This window comes from Chanodichthys erythropterus, chromosome 10 (genome assembly GCF_024489055.1).
Source record: "Chanodichthys erythropterus isolate Z2021 chromosome 10, ASM2448905v1, whole genome shotgun sequence".
Classification (NCBI taxonomy): Eukaryota; Metazoa; Chordata; class Actinopteri; order Cypriniformes; family Xenocyprididae; genus Chanodichthys; species Chanodichthys erythropterus.
Genome location: NC_090230.1, coordinates 25,095,875 through 25,123,019, shown reverse-complemented (window position 1 = coordinate 25,123,019; position 27,145 = coordinate 25,095,875). Strand labels below are relative to the sequence as shown.

Sequence of the window (27,145 nt, the reverse complement as noted above, 5' to 3'; positions counted from 1 at the left end):
TCACTTTAAACAAGTTCCTGTTCTCTCTCTCTCTCTCTCTCTCTCTCTCTCTGTAATCTGTCTGAAGATAACGGGCCGCTGCTTGATTTGAGTCATTTTGGCGATTCAGTTTGTTCGAGCAATTTGTTGTTTAAAACAATTTATAAGTTTAACTAACGTAATGAAATAAAGATTCTGTTAAATAAAACTATTTTATCGCCATCATTCATATACATAAGTGTTTCTTATTGTAATTGTACTTGCGTTGTCCAGTTTGATTCTCTGAGGTGCTAATTGTTTTTGTTCCAAATGGTACCATTTCGAAACTGTTGTCATGACGATACGTATTCTATTTTTGTTTCCAACATTCGTAAATTATATAGTTTTCTACAAACAGACATTTCGCCATGGTTACAGTCAAGTGATTCATAGCCGCTTTGCGAATCGACTCCATAGAATCGTCCAAAAGAACCGGCTGAACATGAACACAAGGACATGATCATTTGCTTTTTTGTGCACTAACCTCAACTTCACAGCGCGCCGCGAATGTACGGATGTCGCTTCTCACTGGAGACAGATTTTAGGTACATTTGTTTTTTTTTGTTTTTTTTGGGGTCCTTGTGTGTTTTTCCTATTGTGCGTTTTTGAATCATATGTATCACATGCTGAGCGGTTTAGTGCGCAGGTTCATTTAGTCTAGTCTTCATTTAGCGATTTTTTTTTATTTCTACCCGTTTTCTATATTCAACCCACATATGGACATACTGAAGGATTATTTCTGCTTTAAACCTCTCGACATTAGATAAAGAAGCAAAGAGGAGATGTTACTGAATAACATAACGGAGAGGACGCGCTATTTTGGCACATGAAGAATTTTGCATATGGACACACATCAGTCGCGCGGGATATAAAGAGGCAAACAGAAAATGGTTATTGTTTTTATTAAGCATTTAACTAATTGCGCAGAGAATGCTTAAATTGTAAGCCATCTGCTTAAATTTATAATAAATGAACTCTAGTAGGCAATGCAGGCATGCTGATTAATATACTGTGCAATAGATTTTGCAACCATAAAGAAAGGGAAGTGTTAATATCAATATATTATACACAGAGAAGATTTCAGCTTATATTTAAGCAGATGATGGTGGCAAACTAGTCCATTGAGACCCCAATGGCTGACATTGGCATGTATGCAGTATAGGATATAAAATAATCTTATTTTTCTTGACATTAGGGGTTAAAGTTGGAATCGGTTTGTTTGGCATCATTTGTTAATTGGTATTAGAAGTTTATAAGTCCTAATTTAGAAGACAAGAAAAGACACAGGGCACTTCAGAGGCCATAATCAGCTTAAGGTTTACAGCAGCTATAGCTGGCGGCTCTTTTGCATTGTGCATCTCCATTGCTTTCTAGCCCCTAAGTGGCTTGGCATTATAGCAATTATTATAGTATTTCTAGCATAATGGACGCCAACCACCTGGATGATGGTTCCTCCACTGATGGCATGGAGATGGAGATCATGCCTGGCTATATAGAGCTCATCACCAGAGCATATTCAGTCATTTTCAGTGCCTTTAGAGACTGTAAAGACTGCGGACTGGAACTCTCCAGTAAAACCCTGCTGGATCATGCCTACATAACCTGGATGGAGATCTTCATGTTCATCATGTGCGCGGTCATGTGGACGAAGGTGCGCAGGGGGCTGGCCGTGTACATCTTTGAGGTAAATATATTGCAGAAGCCACAGATTATGCAAATACAACTTATTGTACTGATGTTGTATCCCATCAAAATGGATGTTTGGTACTACTTATAGTAGTTGACCTTTCTAGGCTGATTGTATAAAATTGGTGTTCATTTTCTTTAAACAATTCATATTTCAGTATCGGTCACTGAAAAACTTTAAAGTTCAGTGGATTTTGAAAGCATGACATTGGCGCCCTCACTGAATATCTGAAGTTGTTTCAAAACACTGGACGTTGCATCACCATTTGTTCACAAGCAAACACCTCGCATTTCTCAGAAATTAAAGTTCATAGCTGTTGTTGTTTCTGAACAGCAGTATAACAGACGTTTTGACACTTGCTGCATAACGTTCACAAGTTATTTTGGCTGTGAATGTGGAAGTATGTGTTTTAAGAGGTTTGGTTTAGTTTTTCCTCTGTTAAACTAGAAAGACCTCAGCTTTGTTCGCTGTCCAGTGAAATTTGCTTGAAACTCGCCCTGTGAAGTAGCAATGTGCACAAGTGCTGTTTTACATAGTTTTTTTACTTTGCATTTTACATACAAAGATGGCTATGCAAAAGGGGTCACAAGAACTATCAAGTTTCCAAGACACAAACCTAATTACCTTGTTTCTGAGACTGTGATATACCACATTTTGCATTTGTTGCTTATTTTTGGCTAAGTTGATGCATGCGGCAAATGTTGGTTTCACTTCCTGTCCTGAAACGTGTTTTTATGACTCCCGTTTGAGCTTTGCTGATGGGCTGCAATTGCTAGGATCAATGCTGCCATGATTCATGGGCCCTCTGCATCCCTGTTTGCCCTGGGCTGCGGTTTATTCCCCCTTCTGTAAATTCTTTTCTCTCAGCACGTGGAGAAACCCTGACGGATGGCGTGGGGCAGCTGGCGTGATGTTTATACGGAAATATGTGACGTGTCAGGACCTTGTCTGGCTTGTAACCCTTGAGTAAGAGAGTGTGAGGTCTTGGCAAAGAGTTGCAGCACTGCAGTTTGCGATTAAAAACAGGCATGACTTTGAAAATGAAGAGATACGCAGCAGTTAGTCACTTATCAATGTGTCAGGCCTGACTGTCTTGTGCTTCTTGGCTAATAATATCCCTCTACATGAAAGAGGGTCTCTCCTTTTACATATTGCAAGATTAAAGTCAACATTTGATCAATCCACATGCACATGCAAAACATGAATCTATGGGCACCAGATGGGATTCTGGTTCTTTTTAAAGGAATAATTCACCCAAATTAGACCTCTGCATTTTATTGAAGTCATAAAATAGCTTCCAATGATAGTCACTGATAATCCAGTGAGCTTTTAACCCTTGGAATGATTGAGTCAGTGAGTTGAACTCAAGAACATGATAACTTTGATGAATGTATTCATTGTAAAGATCTGACTCAAAAGAATGATTCATTCTGATTCATTAATGCACCAAGGATTGCACAGACATATGCAATGTTTTAGTGATAAACAACTTAAATATGAGTCGGTTCTTCACACTATATGACTTCAGAAGACATGGAGACAAGCCATGTGGAGCCCTTTTGAAACGTTGGCAGCGTGAGCTCAGTACTGCAGTTCTAGTATACCGCACTTTGGCCACAAGATTGTATCCTGACTTAGAAGATAATTTCTGACACAGTCTGCAGATTTTAAAGAGTTTTGTGGACTATGTCCTGCACTCACAAACACACGCGTGCAGTATGTAACATGATCTCTCTACTTGCTTTTTAAACGAATCTCCATGTTATCTAATAAACAATTTATGGCATCAGCTCTTAGAGTTAATGAGGCCCATTCATTTTTAAAGTTCCCTTGCACTTTCACGTTCTCAGATTCGATGGATGGCTAGCACAAGACCATCTGGCCAGTACTGAAAACGTGTGTGTGTGTGTGTGTGTGTAAAAAAAAAAAAAAAAAAAAAAATCAAGGTGTTGACTGCATGCTGGGTGGCTGAACATATGCTGTTTTGACCATTGACAAGAGAGATGACCACGATCCACTGGACCAGAGGATTTTTTTTCCCAGTAATCATTTCACTAAAATCAAAATACCCAACAACATCATGTTCTGGCAAACAACATCACCACTATGATAAACTCTGGCTGTCTGATCAGCTGCCAAAGGAATGCCGTGTCACGCTGTGTATTCTGCAGACATTAACCTTTGAGCTCCGTGTCTTAACAGCAGTTCATACAGACAGAGGTCATCAGCTCTTAAGATAGTAAAGTTACAGACATGTGTTTGACCAGTTTACTTTCGTAACACATGCTGCACAAATGGTCACTGTGATTTTGCCAAGTAAGACATGTTCCTGGATCAACATATTTTGTTGATCCTGGGGCAACATTCCTGTCTGAAAATTTAGTCTTAACACTATTCCTACCCCTAAACCTAATCCTACCCAAAACTTATCCCTAAAATCAGAGGGGAAAGATAACATTGATGTAGAAGCACCTAACCCTGGTTGCAAGCATAAACTTGACATAAACGTTAAACTTGTTCCTCAAATCTGATTGGTGGATTGGATTTGGAATGTTGTTCCAGGATCATCAAAGATGTTGATGTCATACTTGGTGAAATCACATTCCCACAAAGAGCAGGCGAACCAAATTTTACTTTTGTGCTGTAAATATTATTTTACAAATATGTAAAAATGGCTTCAAAAGCAACATAAATGCTGATGTTCAATAGATAAATGTAATGCTAATGGGAATAATATGGTGGAACTTCAACAAACACAATATTTACTACAAAATTTCTACTTATGGTAGTTGACCAAGCAGGAATAGTGATCAGGCAATGCAGACAGAAGATCTAACTATGGTGACCAACTGATAACAAATGGTAAGCTTTAGAAACGTGCAGCCCCTTATACTAACCCTGAAGACAATTAAAGCACTCATTAGTTTATGCCCGCCCAGAGATCAAGTATTGTGTTTCTCAAATGTTTGGTGCTCGGAGTGGAAATTGCATGCCATTATTGGTAGGCAACGTTGTCTGCATCCTTCCTTCCTCTTTGTGCCGCCCTGTTTCAAGTACTCTGATCTCTTGATTAGATGCATCAACTTCATCTGAAATGACAGCAGAAAACAAACTAGTTATTCCAAGAACAATCAAAGCCCAAGGAAATACAACTCTGCCCAACAGGGAGGGAGGAGGAGGGAGTTTGAGGGGCAAATGGGGACAACATGAGGCTCTTTGGCTCCATCTGGCCACGTGGAGATACTTTTATCTCTTTTCTGACTCTTGACTCTCCAAAGTATTGGAAAAGGGGTTTTACTGACTGAAACTATATTGACATTCTGTTTGAATGTCCTGATCATTGTATGATCAAGGAATAGTTCTGTAAAAAAGGAAGATTGTCATTATTTATTCACCCTCATGTTGTTCCGAACTCAAAAGAATCTTTCATAGAAGGACATTTAATTGAAGAATATTAACTCTTTAACTTCTTAATATGGCAAGTGATAGTTACCACAAGTGATCCATACCACTACAAGGAAAACAAATATAGCAAATGGGTTTAGAATGACACAAGGGTGAGTAAATAGTGAAAAAGAGTGATTTTTATTTCATTTTTGGGTGGACTATTCCTTTAAGTAGCTCTTTTAAATAAAATGCAGATCCAAAAAGAGCAAAAAACAGTAAAGAAATTACATTGTGTGATCAGTTGCTGCTTACATATGTGGGAGATGGGCATGTTCTTTTACATTGTTTGTGTTGTCATTTGTCTATGATTTATTTTACAAAACAACCTGCCATCCTCAAATAGTTGCTATGGAAACTGCACGTTTATTCAATAGGTTGGCTCTTGTACAAGACCCCAGAACAAAATGTGTCTCAGTCACATTCAGTCATCAGGTTCAGGCTGGGTTCAGTTCAGCCCTCGCTTCTGCTTGCCATTCATGTGCTGTGAGAGCGGGCAAAAGTAGTTGGTGGCTTAATATGGGTTGCAACGTGTCCTCCATAACAAGCATTCCCAGAGGAAACTTCTATTGCTCAGAAGTTGCTCTTCCAAAGCTCAGTGGACTTATCGGAGAGCTCAGTTGTGTTTAATTAGGTATCAGAAATTTCTTCAGCAATTTTTAAGGAGAAATGACAAGAGACACCAATTAAACAGTTGACAGAGAAAGATCAATGAAACTTAAAGGATTAGTTGACTTTCAAATTAAAATTTCTTGATAATTTACTCACCCTCATGTCATCCAAGATGTTCATGTCTTTCTTTCTTCAGTCGAAAAGAAATTAAGGTTTTTGATGAAAACATTCCAGGATTATTCTCCTTATAGTGGACTTCAATGGAGCCCAAACGGTTGAAGGTCAAAATGACAGTTTCAGTGCAGCTTCAAAACGTTCGACATGATCCCAGACGAGAAATGAAGGTCTTATTTTATAAAAAAATAAAATGATTTTATACATTTTAACCATAAATGCTCATCTTGAACTAGCTCTCTTCTTCTTCTTCTTCTTCTTCTCTATTTGAATTCTGGCAGTGTAGACACTACTAAGTGTATTAATGCCCTCCACAGGTCAAAGTTTAAAATATAAATAGTCATATACAATATGCTAGTGAAAGTATATAACAATTAGTTCAAACTTTGACCTGTGGAGGGCAGTAATACACTTCTACACTTCTAGTTCAGAGAGCTAGTTCAAGATGAGCAATTATGGTTAAAACGAATATAATTTTTAAGTTTTTTAGAAAATGATCGATGGTTTCTCTAGATAAGACTCTTATTCCTCGTCTGGTATCGTTTAAAGCTCTTTGAAGCTGCACTGAAACTGTAATTCTGACCTTCAACCGTTTGGGCCCCATTGAAGTCCACTATAAAGGAGAAAAATCCTGGAATGTTTTCATCAAAAACCTTCATTTCTTTTCGACTGAAGAAAGAAAGACATGAACATCTTGGATGACATGGGGGTGAGTAAATTTTAATTTGAAAGTGAACATATAATTTAAGATGATAGCTAAAATTCATAATAAAAATGGTTATACCCAATCATATTGAAGGAATAGAAGATCATACTGTAACTTGGTAAATCAGAGCACATTGCAAGAGTCTGAGAAGCAGAACACTTCAGAATCAATGTCCACTGAACTTCTAGAAGAAGCAACTGTGATGTTAAAGATATCTCATTTGTGGTTTTCGCCTGAGACTCGCCTAAACTTCTCTTTGTGTCCATTAGAGCACAAAGCAATGTCAGGCTGCTCAGCTGAAAAAGGATGTGTGCTCTCTATCACAACCATGTGCTGCAGTCATCCGCCGTGCTGCAGACACCAGCATCAGCAGCAATCAGCCTGAACCTCGGGGCCTCAGCTAGAGGTGGTGATAGAGGAACGGGGGTAGGGCATTTTGGTGACAGCTGGCCTCTATAAATAACCCCAGCGGGTGGAGGCGGAGAGCAGAATCCACGTGGTGGATATCCTGCAATGCGCGCCATATTGCTTCATGGCCAATCAGAGGCAATCATGTGACTATGAGCACAAGTGTGAGGTCAAATGATGCCAATGTATATACCTAGTTTCAGTGGCCTATTTTTTTATCGTATTGGGCAGAAGGGAGGGTGCAGATTAGGTAACTGCAAGTGAAAGTGATGCTCATGAATAGATAAATGATTAAGACAAGCCTTTAACATCTTCAGTTACTGTGATATTCAGCTTTTGTGTTCACACATCACTAGCACACAGGATAGTCTGTCATGAGAGAGATAAGGTGAACGCATGTGAGCACACACACATAAACAAATGAACAAAGTACTTAAGTTTAACAAAGATGAAGTACTACTTTAGCTTCAGGCTATTACTGTTAATGAGTGGTTGGAGTCATCTGATGTCATGAGCTAATCAGAATGGCCTTTTCATGACTCATCCTTTTATTTGAAATCACAAAGGCAGCACCTGGGAAGATATACACAGTTAATTTTGAACATGCACTTTTAAGCAAATGAAATGCACAAATGAGTCAAAATGTACCGTTACAGTTGTGTACAAAATTGTAAATGAGGTTTTCCGTTGATAATTTTACCTGGTACCGTTGTGTAGCATCATTGATCCTCTGCAATTCAGTTGCTAGAAGTCTTCTTTGTTGAGAAATGAACACCTGCTATGCAAATGCTAGCATTGCAGTTTCATTCTTTCCTCTTGTCTTCCACAGCCTTTTGGACAATGGTGTTGTATCCCATCAAAAGATGTCTCAAAGATGCCGGAGAGCGCGTGGAAGCTGGTCTTCTACACAATGTCATGGTCATACAGCACCTACCTTTTGTTTTTCACTAGCTATTCCTTCTTTCAAAACCCTCCGTCTGTGTTTTATGGTAAGCCTCAAAGCTGACGCATGTCCTGTTTTTGCATGTTAACATTTGATTAAACCCTGAATACCCTGATAAAGGCCTGAATGACTCAACCCCTGGCTTTTTACAAGCTTTTTTGAGTTGCTTAGTAAACATTACATGCTGCTACTTAAAGTTTTGAAAGAGTTCAGTTTTTGGGAAAGGCCAATTTGTTGAGTAAATGATTGTTGGTGAGTGTTTTAATGACTAAATAAACATTAATATGAGTGATTAATATAATGAATAAATACTAAAGGTCACAAGTTGCTATTATCTGCTAATACTCCTTATCAGTATAATAACCGAGTTATTCTGATCACCAGTTATGCTCCAATTGGTAGTTGCTGGATCATGTCACTACTCATTTGCAGTAACGATACAAAAATACTTTATTAATCCCAATAAAAATGGTCACAATGCCAAAGATTGCTGTTGACGGAAACCATCACCTATCATGCTGTCTGAACACCCTTGAGAGTAACACATGAACAGCTTTAATCTCTACTATATCAGCATCAGCATAAACCATCTGTTTTATGAGGCCAGTGTTCCACTTTTTTCAGCAAGTCAAGGTCACTATCATCTAGTGTTGTTCTTTTTATGGTTGTGGAGTGTCACTGATTTGTTCTGTCTTTTTGGTTTAGACTGGAAGAGCGGGATGTCGGTACCCACCGATATTGCAATAGCTTACCTTATCCAGGGCAGCTTCTATGGCCATTCCATATATGCCACGGTCTACATGGACGCATGGAGGAAGGACTCCCTTGTCATGGTGGTGCATCACTTCATCACTCTGGCCCTGATCACATTCTCCTATGCCTTTAGGTCAGGCCAATTTACGGGCTTTGTTAAAACAGTTATTCTACATCCTGTTTTAGTTTCCATAGTTACAACAATAACAACTTGCATCTTAAAGAATAAACTAAGAATCAACTCAAATGATATGCCACTAAAAGCCTCAGTTTATAAATCACTCATCACTGTTCATGTTTTTGAACACATTGTCCACAGATACCACAACATTGGCATTCTCGTCCTCTTTCTTCACGACATCAATGACATTCAGTTGGAATTCACCAAGGTCAACGTTTATTTCAAGATCCGGGGAGGGAAAGAGTACTTCATCAATGATGTCCTGTCCAACATGGGTGCCGTTAGCTTTAGCATCACATGGTGAGGCTTGCCTGTTGATCAAGAAACCAGAAGCTTTGCTATTGATGCAAACTTAAGATCTTTGCACACAGTCCGAGTCCGAAATTCGCATCCGAAATTTCCGCACGTTCAAAAATAATTACGACCTCACGTTGTGTCAATCACGTTTACACACTGCCTCCGAAACTTTCGTCTGTCATAAAAAAAATTCGGATCAGGTTCAATTTTCTGCATTTTTCGGTGTGCAAAGGCCTTTATACCATTCAGCCGATCTCCAGGTCTGGCGGTACCACTTTTAGCATAGCTTAGCATAGTTCATTGAATCTGATTAGACCGTTAGCATCTCGTTCAAAAAATGACCGATATTTTTCCTATATTAAACTTGACTCTTCTGTAGTTACATAGTGTGCTAAGGCTGACGAAAAATGAAAAGTTGCAATTTTCTAGGCCGATATAGCTAGGAACTATACTCTCATTCCGGCGTAATAATCGAGGAACTTTGCTGCTGTACCATGGCTGAAGCAGGCACAATGATATTACACAGCGTCTCTCAGAAATGTCTCCATGGTTACAAGGCACGCTCCCTGTGCAAACGGGTTACAGGTGCTGTGTAATATCATTGCACTGCTGCACCCATGGATATGGCAGCAAAGTTCCTCGATTATTACGCCGGAATGAGAGTATAGTTCCTGGCCATATCAGCCTAGAAAATTGCAGCTTTTCATTTTCCGTCGGTCTTAGTACACAATGTAACTACAGAAGAGTCGAGTTTTAAATAGGAAAAATATCGAAACTCTTTGGTAATTTTTTTGAGCGAGATGCTAACGGTCTAATCAGATTCAATTAACTATGCTAAGCTATGCTAAAAGTGGTACCGCCAGACCTGGAGATTGGCTGAATGGATTCGAAAACGGTAAAACTCAACTGTTTAACTCTAGGGGAGTTGGAAAATGAGCCTATTTTCAAAAAAGTGGAGTGTTCCTTTAAAGTAATCTACACAAGTAGACATACATCCTTGTCGTTTGTGCAGGTTTTGGTTCCGTTTGTACTGGTTCCCCCTTAAAGTGCTGTGGGCTTCCTGCGTCACCAGCATCCAGTCGGTTCCCAACATTCCTTTCTACTTCTTCTTCAACACACTCCTGTTTTCCCTGCTCCTCATGAATATCTACTGGTTCCTGGTAAGAACGGATAGTTTCACAACATAGTGGCAGTATAGTAAAGCTCAGTGCTACTGACCCAAAGGTTCTTGGCTTGAGTCTTGTAATGAGTCCACCGTGAGCTATCATCACCATGATGACAGCTCACGGTGGACTCATTACAAGACTTGAGCATGTCAATTAGAGAGGCCCTAGGTTGCTCTAGAGTAGTGTTTTCCAACCCTGTCCTGGAGGACCCCCAGTCCTGCACATTTTCTATGTCTCCCTATTTCTGACACACCCATTTCAGGTCTTGCTATCTCTGCTATAATGAGCACATGAGTTAAATCAGGTGTGATATATGAGGGAAACATACAAAATGCGCAGGGCTGGGGGTCCTCCAGGACAGGTTTGGCAACCACTGCTCTAGAATAGTATTTCCCAACCCTGGTACTGGAGTACTCCCAACCATGCACATTTTGGATGTCTCCAAATCAAACACATCTCCTTCGACAGTCAAGATTCTGAGACCTTGAATGGGTGTCAAATAAGGCAGGCATCCAAAATGTGTACTGTTGGGGTTCCTCCAGGAACAGGGATAGAGACCAATGCTCCTGGGGGACTGTCCCAGGAGTAAGTGGACTTTCAGTTGCTTATCTACAGAAACAACTGCCTTTAATTGCCCTATTATCAGTAGTATCAGTTCATGTTAGCTAGCTATCTAGTAGATATTTTATCCGAAGCATCTTGAGTACACTTACAATTTGGACAGATCCCAACTGTCTACTTGAATTTTATCCTACATAATTTGGGTAGCTAGCCAAGAACCTACCACCATTTACCCCGTTCAAGTTGCATTTATATATTATTGCATGTAAAGTCATGTAAAGCCATTTTTGTCTTTTTGCAGTTCATCGTGCTGTTTGTGGTGAAGGTCCTGACGGGCCAGATGAAGGAAGTAAATGATGTCCGGGAGTACGAGGAAGATGAATTAAAGGAGAGAACAGACACTAATGATCAGATGTCTACTGAAGGGTAAGTGGAGAAATGAAGCAGTCTGTGGTTCAGGCATAGAGCATGTGCATGTAATAAAGAGGAAGTTGTGTGGTTGACTAGCAGTTGAAGCAGAATTGAGACTTACAAAGTCTACTACCTTAAAACACCGGTCCTTCAAAGTCCTCTTGAGAAGTATCTACTTGCGAGTTGGGAAGGTGCAATTTTTTTGGGGGCTTATTCCTACTGGTAATTATAATTATTGTGGTGGTGTACATGTGCACTTAACCCATAAATATGCTTATTCCAAGGTAACTTAAAGGCAGCATAATGTTCATTTTCCGGGAAAATTTAGTATTGCTTTACCAAAAAATATAAAGCTAACTAGACCAGAAGAGTATATAAAACAAGGCTATATTCTACACTTGATTTCTGCTTAATCTGAGCTCCATTTCTTTAAAAGTTTCACAGTTGGGCAGTATTTGCTCTTGATATTCTAACCACAAGGTAAGACAGCTTTGTGCCACACACCTGATGACATCAATAGCTTTAGGTTTAGGGTAACGCAATCTGAGATCACAGAGCGTGCCGGTCTGTTTCGACCTGATCTGTGAAAAGGTGCGATTGGATGAAAGTGCTGTCTCATGTAGATGTGACTAGCGTCATGGCATCAGTCCTGTCCTTATCGCTCTGACCTTGAAGTGAAGTGATATCAGACCATGCCACATGCATCCTGTGATCACCTCTTTCTAGTCTAACTCTGTGCTTTTTATGCATCTTCCTTCCTCTTAGGAAACATGTGCAGAACGGGACCACCAAGAAGAAACATCAATAATATCTAGGTGCTGCCATCTGCAGGCACTTAACGATGACTGCAAGGTACTTATGTGACCTAGTTTGTTTCCTAACCTCAGATGGCCAAGGTGCTTGGACAAATGCAAAGTAATTGCCATTTTGTCACTATCTACTGTTTGCCTGACCTGACGAAGACCTCTTTGGTCGAAACGTTGTCTTTTTATTAAATTCTGAGAGCAGCAATGGCAGTGTGCAGTTCTTTTTTGGTTTATTTTCAAGGTGCTTGGACAGTCAATACAGAGAATAAGAAACAAATCGACCATTGTCTTTGTTTTATCCCTATTGTTTTTTAATCACTGTTATTATACTATAATCATAGCACTGTGAATGTTGTTATTCGTTTCATATATTGCTTTAAAAAAATATTTTTTTAAGTTAAATGAGTGAATGAATCTATTAATTGTTAAATCAGGAATTAACGGCGGGAGTGACTAGGATATATCTGGACATACCATGCATTTAGGAGAAGAGTGGAACACATTATAATCAGGTTTTGTGGTCGTCAACTGGGACCACAGTTTGTTTGATTAGATTTAGACCGTTTTTGGTTTTCTGGTGTATTTTAATTCCAGTAGTGAAGGCACTAAAAAGGGTCAGTACGTATCTTGTTGTAGGTCGTACTAGTGGAGTGGTTCTCAAATAGTCGGTCGGTTCTGAAAAGCAGAGGAAGGCAATGTTAAATGCATATAATGTTAATGCAAATACAATTAACCATGAAATCATGCATAGTTAGAAGAGTAAAATTAATGGAAATTCTTACCATTTCTTTTGTTGTTTGGCATCAAAGCGCATGCTGTACATCCAATCACACTCAACCGTATTTTGTCACGAATTCATGTTCATAATTAGTAGCAAGTCAAATTAGACATATGCCAACCTCTTAAAAATGATAATCAACCTTGCAAGGTTAACAAAACATCCAGATTACAGTTCATTTGCAACAAGGATAAAGAGTTTGTGCTGACCAGTTTAAGTCACGTTGGTAATTCTGCATATTGTTGCACTGCAAATATCTAAACAGTCTTAAATAAAGATACATTTACTTGAGAAGAAAAATTACACAGGATATTAAGTACTGTTTACTGAAAAATTTAAAACAAGAAAAATATCTGCCAAAGCAGTCAGAAAAATAAACTTTATTTTGGTGTAGTTTATTTTTCTGACCCTGTTAGCAGACATTTTTCTTTTAAGTAAAAACTTAATTTTGATACATTTTTCAAAAAACAAGATGTAATTTTGCTTCTCAAGATATATCTTGAATTTAGAATGTTTCAATATTTGTACTAAAAAAGGATACAAAAAATTATTTCATGGTAATATTAAAACATTCCAAGTTTAAGCACTTCTTTAAACCTTTATATGATACATAATAACGTAATATAAAATTAGTGTCCTGAAGCAAAAGCAGTTGAGAACCACTGTACTAGTACATAGTTTTTTTTGTTTTGTTTTTAAACATTCACCAACTACACAGGTTACAACCAACTAAAAAAAAAAAAAAAAATCAGCCTGATCTGCATCAAAATCATGTTTGTACAGTATTACTGTGTTTGAATGTAGATGTCTGAAAGGGAATCGCTTTCAATGTTTGGATTACAAAAATACTGCTTGCATTCCTTCCTTTTTTTTCTTCTTTGAGCATCCATTGCATCATCAAAGCTAGTTTCAGATTGGCAAAAAATAAATAAAAAAATCATACACTCCAATGATATATCGTGTTATATAAATACGGATGGAGAACTTGATAACTCAATGGAAATGGTTAGTTGTGGATGCTTATTTAGTCCGTTACAATGGAGAAACATTTACTACTTACACAAATTTATCAAAGTATTTAAATGCAAATGTCATATTCAAGAACGCATGCGATTTGAGAATATGCTTTACAAAAAAATGCGTACGACAAAAGAAATGGAACTGATTTTATCTGTTGTGACGTATTGATCACTCCAAAAATGTTGCAATACTTGAATAGTTAATTTGCCTACTGTATCAAAAGTTCTGTTGTGTACAATGCTTAATCTTAGTGCACGAATGCTGAGGTCTGCACGTCACTGTGGTCATGTCTTCCTTTAGTAAAGCTAGCTTGAGCTAGCCGTTTATGATTTTGTTTTTAGCATTGTTAAAGAGTGTTGGCCAAAACCATGGCACACTTTGGTGAAATATTCTTTGAAATTAATTTAATGCTGCTGTTGTTTTCTGATCTGAGATGTTCCTGTGTACACATTATTTATACAGCAGACGTCTATGATGGTACTCTTGAAAGAGCGTCAGTTTCTCAACTTTCCTTACCCGGCATTGTCAAATCACTGGAAAAAAAAAACGTAGTTGCATGCAGTTTTGGCTAGTAATCCTCAATCTGCAAATTTTCTTGCGACATTTACACGCAGCTGCTTGGAGAAATTCAGCAAAAAGAGCAGCATTCGATACTCATTCTCTTATGATAACTGAATTTTGACAGCGTCAGACGCGCATGCACAAAAAAATTCCCAGAAAACTTGGGTTACCAGCTCGCAACAACCGTTAAACGCCACCATACACTCCACTGATCTTTTATGAAAAATGTTTTCTGTAAGTTCTGGATCGTTTGTTATTAATTTCCATTCAACACTGCTCTATTCAGTCAGAATGCACGTGTGGAGAGTGGAAATAATTTGATCACTTTGAAAATATACTTAATCGTCTTGAGAAGTGCCAAAAATAAAACCCTGGTGAGTGTAACGGCAAAGCAACTTTGGATTTGGGGTGTTTTTGCCTGGGGTATTTTGTTATAGAAATGTTATTTAATTAAAATTGCACTGTAATTTCTTACTACTGCTTATTTTTTTCCCCTGTATGAAACATTTTTTAAAAAGTGGTAACTAGGGGATTTATACCGATTAATTTACCATGGGAAAAATGATTTTATTTGTTTTAAAATTTTTCTTGGACCATTTATTCACTCTTTATCTTGATTTTGATCTGACCACGAGGAGTGACAGGTATTATCTCAATTGTAATTGAACAATTTTGATAATTTTTAAGTTGAATTGATGAATTGAAACAAGTTGTGTCGTGTCATGTTTTTCCATTTAATAAAAACTGTTCAAAGAAACCAACTGCAATGTGTTCTTAATTCAACAAATGCCTTTATTTTTTTCTTCATCCTTTTCCTTGAGAATCAAGTTTATGTACCTCTGATTTGTAGAGTTAAATCAAGTTTGGAGAAAAAAAAAAAATAATCAGTGCATGTTGAAGCGTATCAGCTTCCATAAATAACAGCAAATTTTTACCACACTGCTCCCTAATAAATAGTGAAAGCAGAACTGGACTTCGGGTGTCAAAACAACCAGTGGAATCAGGATACAAGAACAAAATGGGAGTTATAAGTGTCTTGAGAATCATGGAGTTAATAATATTACTCTTGAGGAAAAACTTTAGAATAAAAGAATCTGCAAACATGAAATGCCAAACGGTTTCCAAACATCATATTATCAACATATAATACTCACTCCGAAGAGAAGCAGCAGTTTGAGTTGATGTTCATGTTATGAAGATTGTAAATCAATCTTAAGCGTTAAAAGACTTCAACTCAACCAGCAACAATTTTGGCCCACTTTGTAGTAGCTGCCAGTGAAGAATAACGACAGGAGGAGGGGCTTTCTGGAAACCGCTTAACTGTACGATCCGTGATTGACGCAAGAAGCGCACAGTTCATGACGACAATTAAACAACCGCAACATACCCGAACTGACTTGTTCGCATTATTAACTCCGTGTGAATGATTACGGATTGTATTTTTTAAGGACGCGGGACTTGAGGCAACGTCGGGACAAGGAAGACTTGAAAGGCTAGTGGAGATGTAGTGGATGAAACACTTGGCATGGAAATTAGCATTCAGTCTCAGAAAAGTAATCAATCAAACAAATAAAGTAGGTGTGATATAAAGAAAGCAAACACACTCTTGGCTCTGCTGTGAGAGCCGGGCGGCCCCTCGTATTGCAGGTGCGTGAAGAGACGGGTTAGTGCTGTTTGACCCGAGGAGCCGTGACTCTACGCAGGAAACCGTACAGAAGTCCAAAATGCTACAGGAAAACAAGAAGTAAAATGATTTTATTATAGTAATGACAAATATGTATAAATATATCGTATATGGTTATTACGGTAATGACAAATATATGGTATATGGTTATTATGGTAATGACAAATATAAATATATATAAATATATAAAATGGTTTTATTACGGTAATGACAAATATATGGTATATGGTTATTACGGTAATGACAAATATAAATATATAAAATGGTTTTATTACGGTAATGACAAATATGTATAAATATACGGTATATGGTTATTACAGTAATGACACATATAAATATATATAAATATATAAAATGGTTTTACTACGGTAATGACAAATATATGGTATATGGTTATTACGGTAATGACAAATATAAATATATATAAATATATAAAATGGTTTTATTACGGTAATGACAAATATGTATAAATATATGGTATATGGTTATTACAGTAACGACAAATATACGGTATATGGTTATTACAGTAATGACAAATATAAATATATATAAATATATAAAATGGTTTTATTACGGTAATGACAAATATATGGTATATGGTTATTACGGTAATGACAAATATAAATATATATAAATATATAAAATGGTTTTATTACGGTAATGACAAATATATGGTATATGGTTATTACGGTAATGACAAATATAAATATATAAAATGGTTTTATTACGGTAATGACAAATATGTATAAATATACGGTATATGGTTATTACAGTAATGACAAATATAAATATATATAAATATATAAAATGGTTTTACTACGGTAATGACAAATATATGGTATATGGTTATTACGGTAATGACAAATATAAATATATATAAATATATAAAATGGTTTTATTACGGTAATGACAAATATATGGTATATGGTTATTACGGTAATGACAAATATAAATATATATAAATATATAAAATGGTTTTATTACGGTAATGACAAATATGTATAAATATACGGTATATGGTTATTACAGTAATGACAAATATAAATATATATAAATATATAAAATGGTTTTATTACGGTAATGACAAATATATGGTATATGATATATGGTTATTACGGTAATGACAAATATAAATATATATAAATATATAAAATGGTTTTATTACGGTAATGACAAATAAGTATAAATATACGGTATATGGTTATTATGGTAATGACAAATATACGGTATATGGTTATTACAGTAATGACAAATATAAATATATATAAATATATAAAATGGTTTTATTACGGTAATGACAAATATATGGTATATGGTTATTACGGTAATGACAAATATAAATATATATAAATATATAAAATGGTTTTATTACGGTAATGACAAATACGTATAAATATACGGTATATGGTTATTATGGTAATGACAAATATATGGTATATGGTTATTACAGTAATGACAAATATATATATATACATATATAAATAAATAAATAAATAAAATGGTTTTATTACAGTATTGACAAATATGTATAAATATATGGTATATGGTTATTACAGTAATGACAAATTTTATATATATATATATATTATATAAAAAATTTATTTTTTCCCCAGGGTCTAAAACCAAACCCAAACCAAATCTAAAACCATAAAAAAAAAATCCCATTCCTTGAAATAAAATAAACGGTTTTATTTTCGATTCGTTTAACTCGATGTACCAAAAAAAAAATAAAAAAAAAATGCATGCATATAAAAAATAAATAAATACATAAATTAATAAGACTTTAACCAAAAACAAAAAAAAAGAAAAAATTCAAAATATTAATAAAAATTGTAACCATATCTCAATAATGCTAATAACACTGATATATTATTACTGTGATGGTATAAATTGTATACCAAAAGAATACAAAACAATTACGAAATTAATAAATATTTACTAAAATTAAAATAACCGTTAATATAATAAAAAACTCAACTCATGAACGCATGCATTCATTAAGAATATTATTCTTACCTGGACAGCCAAATACAGCACTCCAAGATAAGATGCGATACAGGCGGCTAGCAGCAGGTCGAAGATCGCTGGCTTTACCCTGGATTGTTTCAAATGCAACAACATTATTCAAACAGCAATTTTAATATAGGGTTAAAAGCATTTTTAACCCTGGATTAAGCAAGATTTCACACTTGTAAAGCTGAACAGGGGTCAGTTATTAAGGTTATTAACCTCATAAATATGATAATTAAAAATGTCAACTCATCTTGAAACCTAACCCAGGTTTAAGTATGAAATACGTGACGATATAACATTTAATAATCCTGGATTAGCAAAAGTTTGAAAAGAATGCTAGAAATTTAAATAAACATCAAATCATTGACTGTCTCACCTATAAGCATTCATGGTCTGCTTAAGTTGATCATAAAAGACAAATTCAGGGTCCCTGTCAAAAAAAACAAAACCAATCATTAACCTCTGAATGTTCATTTCAAATCAACAGTGAAACAGCGAGCCCTGCTGCGGTGGATTCACCTCTTATCCGCTCTGACCAGATGCCTCTTGACGTCCTTCAGATAGCGGTTCAGGTAATACTCCAGCGTGTTAACAATGCTGCTGTCTTTATCCAGCAGCTGGGCAGCTCGCGGCTGCGCCGTCAGCCAGTCCACCAGTGACATCAGCTGATCCTCCTGCACCTGCTGATGGGAAAGCAGAAGCGCACTTAAATCAAGAACAAGCTCCTGTCTCTATGAAGCCCCGTCTTCTGAAAAGCTTGATGTGCTCTGATTGGTTAGCTGGACCAGTGTTTTGTAATTGGTCAAGCACTTCGAGCATGTTTGGGAAATGGCCCGCCCCTCACCATGACCACCAGCTCAACACACTACTAACTCAACCAGGCCCCGCCCCTTCAATCTGTGCATGAATTATTTAAATGAGGAATATGGTGACGTGTTCGTTCCTGGAAGAAATCTCAATGGAGGCGTTTCAGGGAGTTCAGAAACGGTGACTCTGATATAGAGAATGGAGGGATTTTGGGCTCGAACAGCAACATTACAGACTGAAGACAGACGAACACAGGCAGCAGATTTTGGGCTGTAACATGTCATCCGTCCATCTTCTCACACTCACCATCTGTTCAGTGAAGATCTCCAGGTCTCCGCTGGCACCCTGAGTGAAATATGACAATTATCACAATATTAAATGCTTTATGATTAATGGATTTATGATGGCAAATGATAGGGCTGCATGATTCATTGAAATAAAATAAAACCAAAATGGCAGTATGGCTTAGTGCGATTATTACATCATAAAGGCTGCAATTTAACTACATAAATATTGTGTGTAAAATAAAATGTTTACAGTTGTATTGTAATATAAAATGTGAATGATTTGTAGAAGTAAATTTTGTCTTAAATACTCAATTTCTTTATTTTACAGTCAAATATTACAACAGTAATATTTCTTATTTTGTGTAATTGTTATTTAGAAATAAAAATAATGACAAAATATCTAATAAATGTAATAATGTAATCTAATAATGTACATTTAATATGTATATTTTATTATATAAATTATATATAATAAAATAAAAATAATTAAAAAAACAATATAAATCGTTATACATCGTTATACATCAATCGTTATTAAACATTTAAAAAAGTAATATCTTATTTTGATTATTATTGCTATAATAAAATATATCTAATAAGAGTAATATTATAAATATATATAAATAATAATAAAAAGAATGTTTTATTTAGAAATAAAAATAATCAAATATTACAATAGTAATTTCTTATTTTGACAAAATATCTAATAAATGTAATCTATTAATGTAAATTTAATATGCATATTATATAAATTATACATAATAAAATAAAAAATAATAAACAAAAAATCTCAATATAAATTTCAATCTTTATAAAAAACATTTAAAATATATCTAATAAAATATATCTAATAAATGTAATAAATAATATAATATATATAAACATTAAAAAGAATAACCTGTTTAAAAAAGCACACACATTACATATCAAAATCTTTATAAGAAAAAAAAACATTAAAATAAATTAGATAAATCGTAATTAAATAATTAATTTGCAATTTGAATGTTTTGCCATTTGAAACCCCCATTTTTATGCACCGCTGCATTTTGTAATCATGTAGCTCTACCCAACGATCATATAATTACTGTATATTTAAAAAATGTCATCAAATTAAATCTACATATCAATATTTGCAAAGAAAAAGAAGACAATGCCACATTACTTTCTCTGTCAGGTTGTATATCACTCTCGCCAGCGTTTCTGCGATGACTTTAGTGTTGCGACTGAGTTTGGTCAGATCCACGTGAGGCCTGCGAGAACATGGAAACGAAACAAAGAAGACTTCATCAATGCCAGCAACCAATCAGCAGCGAGGGAGGGAACTAACGGTCGTGGCTACGATGGGGCGACAGAGAGAGAGCACCAATCATCACCCACCCAGCGGTGGCCTCTCCCGCCCCTTCCAGAGAGGACGACACTGACCGCATGTCCATGATGGAGTGGCGCGCGGGGCTGCGGTGGCTCTCCAGGTGGGACAGGGTGAAGGCGGGCAGGCGGCGGATGCCGAACCGCTCATGCTCCCACGCCAGAGTGTCGTCTGCCAGGTTGATCTTCTTGTGGACCATTGAGAACTTCAGCTCGGGGTGCTGATGGGCCGCCACCTAATAATGAGAGATAACCATGACCCGCCAGTAGCGTTTGACGTCACGAGGAGCAAACGGTGAACTTTTTCGCATTTATTTCCAAATAATGAGCGGACAGTCTTACGGTCTCCAGCTCTTTGAGCAGGGTGTGCTGCGGGCTGCCCTCTTTCGGCGGCTTGGACACGTGGAGGTTAAGGTTGTCGCTGTTACCCAGAGTGTCCAGACACAAAACAAACGCCACGTTGTCCTGGAGCAGACTGGAATCTGAACGACAGGGACGAGATCAAATCAAACCTTTAGCATAAGAAAATGCTTTTTTCTTCAATTAAATTCTTAGTGTTTTGCTTCCATTACTAAATAACAATATTAATTTAAGAAATATTACTTTTTTAATATTTAACAAAGAAAAAAAAAACAATATATAAATTTGACATTTAGGAGCACAATAAAAATACATCAAAGATTTGTCTTTTTCTTTAGTATACAAGAAGACATTAACAAGACAAATGATTTAGTCATAGCAGGGCTTGACTCATTTTTTCCAGATAAACATTGATTTTTTTTTTTTTTTTAAAGGAACTTTAGGGGCACAATGAAAAATAATCAAAAACTTTCCTTAATAATGGGACACGTGGAGACATTTAAAAGCAAAATTATTTAATCTTAGCAGGATTTGAGATATTTTTCCCCAAGAATTATTTATACCTTTTTTCCCCCTGATAAAGATTGCATTTAATTTTCTTAAAGCTTCAGATTTGCTGCTTATTATCATTATTAATAATATTATTATTAAGTAACAATATTAATCAAAGTAAGAAATATTACTATTTTAATATTTGACAGTAAAAACATTGAGTATTTAAGACAAATAATACATAATTATATATATATATATATATATATATATATATATATATATATATATATATATATATATATATATATTTATTTAGGCATGCAATGAAAAATGTATCAAATACTGAAACGATTAATTTATTTAAATACAAAAATGACTGCAGTTATTCAAGTAAATTTGTACTTCAAAGTGTTTTAATTTATTTAATTATATATAATAATAATAAAATATATTTTAATACTGACTTTTAATACTGGTTTTTAAAAATAAAATATATATATAAATATATATGCAAATAATATAACAAAGATTAAATATTTATATGCTTTTTAATATATGTAATTATATAAAATTTTATTATACTAAACAAATACCTATTAATAAATAAAGAAATATTATTAAATAAATAATATTTAATAATGAAAAACATCAAGTTATCATAACATTTATAATAACACAGCACTTGTAACTTTTAAACATGTAAACTATATTAGCGAGTGAAACGCTCACTCAGTGTAGGTCATGACGTGAGGCCACTTTCCCACCTGTGTGATCCAGATTGTCCTCCAGCCAGCGTTTAGTGCCTTGGTAGTTAAACTTCCCGCCTCCCGACAAGAAAAACAGCAGGTTGTATCTATAAACAGAAAAAGAAGTCATTTTTTGTAAAGCAGACAGAAATCTGTTTCAAGCATCTGTTTTACTACACAAAACACAAGTGTTACCCTGCATGTGTCCTCTTGTAGGAGTAGAGTCTGGAAAACAGTCGCGCGAGCTCCAGCAGTATGGCGACCCCGCTGCCGTTCGAGTCCGCGCCATACGACAGCCACTGAAACAAAAACACACGCTCAATATCACGACAGTAACTCACAGAGAAAAAGAAAATGGCATGAGGTCCTTACCGGAGCAACTCCGAAAGAGTCGTAGTGAGCAACCAGGACGATAGTGGGCAGATCTTCTCCTCCCGCACCTGTGAGACGCCCCTGAGGACATAAACGAGAGTTCATATGATGGAAATCACACTGGAGAATCATGCTTTGCTATTTGTGAGGGAGTAAAATGGCAGACAGTTAGTGTCAAATCCATACTGAGTGACATTTCTGCCATATCTCACTTTAAACGTCGACAGCTGCGCAACACAAGGTCAAATTTGTCATTTATTTATTTTTTTAACAAAACATTAATCTCTAAAGTGCATTGGCGCAAAGGCGTCTGCTCTCATGTCCATAACACGCATGAGTTATGCTGCTCTTGTGAACGCACATTGGAGATGAATATTTTGTAAATAAAGTAGTAAATTAAGTATTTTTGTGCACACAAATTGGTTAAATGTGTTTTAAATAGACAGCAGCAAGTACAATTTTGTCAGAACCTGTAATTAATTACATGTTGTTTTGTTTAATTGTTAGTTCGGAATCGTGATCTCCATTTTAAATAAAAAAATTTTATGATTCTCAATTTATCCAGAATCGTGCAGCTCTACATTAATGTCAAAAGGTTTTAACCTGATTTTAAGCAAATAATGGATTGAATTGTTCACAAATTTGACTTTAGAAGACAGTGTTGAAGTCCAGAAGTACTACTGTCACTAATGTTTATTAATGTTCACTGAGGATAAAGCAGCCTGAATGTTCTTCAAAACATCATTTTTGGTTCAGAGAACATGTCAAACAGGTTTGGTAGGACACAACGGTGAGTAACTGATGACAGAACATTCGTTTATGGGTAAACTGGTCTTTTCTGGAGTCAGTTATACTCACCTCTAGGCTAGTGATGGCCCAATCACTGACAGCTTTACTCTGAGCTCCACTGGTCACCATCTGGAAACCATTAGCTGTCGCTGTGTGCAGCAGCACTGTCCCAAAACAAACACATATTACATATAGAAAACTTATATAAATACAGACACATTTTTTTTATTTATATGTATAAAAATATTATTATAAAATAAAGTATAAAATACTTTTTATATAAAGCGATACATAAAATATACATATGATAATATTATGTTATTATATGTTATGTTATTATGCCTATACAATTATTTATAATAATAAATTTATTATATATATATATATATATATATATATATATATATATATATATATATATATATGATTAATATATATTATATAAAATTAAATAAAATAATTTAAAAAATATGAAATTAAATATATTAAATAAGTAAACATGCATTAAATATACATTTTAAATATATTTTATATTAATATAAAATAGCAAAATATTATAAATGATATATATTTATATTAATATATGTTTTAATATATAATATAGGTTTAAATATAATTGTGTATTATTTATGTACAGCTTATTGTAATTGAGAAATGTTAAATATATATATTATATTATTTAATCTGTTTATTCTTTTTAATCTGTTTATATATATATATATATTCTTGCTTTAATATATTATATATTTCACTATAAAATAATTGTATATATTTATGCACACAATTCATTATAATTGAGAAATTTTATATAAACAAATATGTATATATAATAAACAATTAAAAAATTTAAATAACATATATATATATATATATATATAAATAAAATAGAAATATATAAAAATAACATTGTAATATATATATATATGTCATATATAAAAATAAAAATAAATCATATTAGATAAACATTAATATTAATAATATTACAATATTATAATATTACATTAAAAATAACATTTTAATAAAAGATAAAACTAACAAAAACATATTAAATTAAAAAGCATTTCATATAAACTAAATTTGCTTTTGAACGTTCATAAACGTTTCCACAGAAATGCGTATGTTCCGGTACCTTCAGCAGCTGATGAAGACCCCTGCGAGGACGAGGACATCTGTGTCTGCGTGTAGATGGACAGCAGCTCCTCGTCCTCCAGGGCGAAGTACACGGGCACGATGGTCTCGGTGGCCAACAGCTCCGGCTCCAGCTCCATGAACTGCTGCAGTGGATTAAAAGAGACCAAAATCAGATGGGAACATCCCACGCGCGCCTCTGAACGGATCGCAGCCTTACCTGCACTATGTCCTGAGGCATAGTGGACATGTTCTGGGGCAGTATGATGACCACGGCTCCCGCAGACTGTCGGAGGGCTTTCTGGTATTTCTCGAAAGAGAAATCGGCGAGCCGCATCATCACGCATCGCCTGCTGAGCACCTCGGCCTCCACCGTACGAGCCTCCGTGTTTAAAATGGCATTACGGGAACCTGCGAATCAATTCGGCTTGTTAATGTATGTGCTGCATTTACTATGAAAAAAAATTAGTTATGATCATGTGTTTTTCTTCCTCTTCACCAAAATATATCAAATAAATATCTGAGAAATCCATAAACACCTGTGAAACCAGTTTTGATTCATGACTTCTCCTCATGAAGATAGGAAGATTCAGAGCGTTATGAATCTTTTGTGTTGAATCATGATTTGGATCGCGTGTCAAACTGCTGAAATCACATGACTTTGGCGCTCCGAACAGCTGATTCGACACACTGATTCATAACGCTCTAAAGCTTCCTGAAGCAGTGTTTTGAAATCGGCCATCACTATATAAGTCTTTATTTAGTTTTTTTGGTGCACCAAAAATATTCTCGTTGCTTTATAATATTAATATTGAACCACTGTACTCACATGAACTGATTTAAATATGTTTTTAGTACATTAATGGATCTTGAGAGAGGAAATGTCATTGCTGGCTATGTAGGCCTCACTGATTTCATCAACAATATCTTAATTTGTGGTCCAAAGATTAACAAAGGTCTTACGGGTGTGGAACGGCATGAGGGTGAGTAATAAATGACAGAATTTTCATTTTTGGGTGAACTAACCCTTTAAAAGTTGAAGCACTAAAATTTAAAACTAGAAATAGATAAAAACTAAAAATGAAATGAAGCCAAAATAAAACAAACTTACATAATAGTAAAAATGACAAAAGCACATATCAAAATTACTACAAATTAAACGAAAACTGAAAATACATCAATAAAAGCCAATTCAAAATAAAATAAAAACTACTAAAACTTAATTAAAACTATAATACACAAATATTAGGGCTGTCGAACGATTAATCGCATACAAAATAAAAGTTTGAGTTTGCATGATATATGTGTGAGTACTGTGTGTAATTAATATGTATATTTAAGAGAAATGTTATATACAAAATAGTTTTAATTATATATCATTTTAAATTATATAAAAATATAAATACATAAATTTTTAAATATTTCTCAAATACATGAAGAATGTGTTTGTATTTATACATACATAATAATTACACACAGTAAACCCACATATATTAGTCAAACTCAAACTTTTATTTTGTATAAGATTAATATTACCAAAGTCCCTTTATTTTGTTTATTTGTTTATTTTGTTATCCTATAGTCTTTGATATTACTAATAATGTGAGAGTTTGTTTATTTAATCCCCAAACATCTCTGAAAAGTCGCTAATTTGTAACGTTACTAATGTTTGTGTACTCATACCGCGGTATTTAACATACGACATTTAAATATCAAAAAGTCCGTTATTTAACCGTTGAAGAGTTTGAACCAACAGCCCTTCAGTTACGAGCCCTGGAGAACATTCTGAACCTAGAAACACGGTAACACCATGGTAAAGTCCGGGGTGTAAACAGAAAGGTTGTTGGTTTAAACCCCAGATGACGTTGATAAATAAACCACTACGCCACCGCATGTCCTAAACAGAAAGAGAGAGCTGTCAATAAAGCATCATATGGTCATATAAAGCGTGTTGTGGTGTTTATTACCGTAGGTTTGTCCCTGCAGGTCGTACTGCTGCATGCGGTACACGCTGAACTCATGCGCCGCTTCCGCGCGCAGCGGACACACCAGCACCAAAAACAGCACCAAACTCAGCGGGAACGACCACTTCAGCATGTTCTCCAACACCTCACTGGCCTCCTCGAACATGCTGGAGCCGGTTCGGTAGATTCCGAAGCACAGAAACGGAGAAAAGACTGAATGAATGATTGACGGCGATCGCTCGAGCTGTCAGGCGCCGCTGTGGTGAGAGTTTCAGGCAGGCGAAATCATTGGACACCTACACATCTGAGGCCAACGATTTATTAATGTACTACGTTTAGCTTTTTTTCATGACATATTTCGTAGAATACAGCAAGTTAAGCATTTTATATTTTAGAAAATAATGACAATTTATGAAATCTGGTTCATGCGCCTCTTTTTTGGCGTTGGTTGGGGTCCATCAGGAAAATTCAAGGACTACCTCGTCTGACCTTTTTTGCCAGTCAGATTTATTTATTTATTTATTATCAAAACATACAAAATCAATCACATTTGGGGAGTGCATACAATTCTTCATATAAAGAATACATTACAATCATAAATAACGAAAT

The 27,145-nt window shown here is 35.3% G+C and overlaps 2 protein-coding genes across 6 annotated transcripts; one reads left to right on the top strand and one right to left on the bottom strand.

Annotated features, from left to right (window-relative positions):
* Positions 1-458: 458 nt before the first annotated feature.
* cers1 (ceramide synthase 1) lies at positions 459-15,267 on the top strand. Of its 2 annotated transcripts, XR_010896146.1 has the most exons (8): positions 459-1,702; positions 7,879-8,038; positions 8,698-8,878; positions 9,065-9,226; positions 10,236-10,383; positions 11,252-11,376; positions 12,127-12,257; positions 12,409-15,267. XR_010896146.1 is itself a non-coding variant. In XM_067396733.1 (7 exons), the coding sequence occupies exons 1-7, from the start codon at positions 1,442-1,444 to the stop codon at positions 12,167-12,169; spliced, it is 1,080 nt and encodes a 359-aa protein (XP_067252834.1). In that variant the 5' UTR covers positions 459-1,441; the 3' UTR covers positions 12,170-15,267. The 2 variants fall into 2 exon arrangements, 1 of the variants encoding a protein (XP_067252834.1); XM_067396733.1 differs by having other exon boundaries at positions 12,127-15,267.
* Positions 15,268-15,348: 81 nt separating this feature from the next.
* On the bottom strand, positions 15,349-26,805 carry ncln (nicalin). Of its 4 annotated transcripts, none has more exons than XM_067396732.1 (15): positions 26,540-26,805; positions 24,793-24,983; positions 24,574-24,718; positions 23,514-23,608; positions 22,656-22,736; positions 22,479-22,582; positions 22,302-22,390; positions 21,025-21,164; positions 20,740-20,918; positions 20,480-20,567; positions 19,337-19,375; positions 18,743-18,903; positions 18,600-18,653; positions 18,227-18,305; positions 15,349-16,253 (listed from the first exon to the last, which is right to left on the bottom strand). In XM_067396732.1, the coding sequence occupies exons 1-15, from the start codon at positions 26,700-26,702 to the stop codon at positions 16,191-16,193; spliced, it is 1,671 nt and encodes a 556-aa protein (XP_067252833.1). In that variant the 5' UTR covers positions 26,703-26,805; the 3' UTR covers positions 15,349-16,190. The 4 variants fall into 4 exon arrangements, with proteins under 4 accessions (XP_067252833.1, XP_067252831.1, XP_067252832.1 ...); XM_067396730.1 differs by having other exon boundaries at positions 15,350-16,253; positions 20,695-20,918; XM_067396731.1 differs by having other exon boundaries at positions 15,352-16,253; positions 18,743-18,906.
* Between the last annotated feature and the right edge of the window lie 340 nt (positions 26,806-27,145).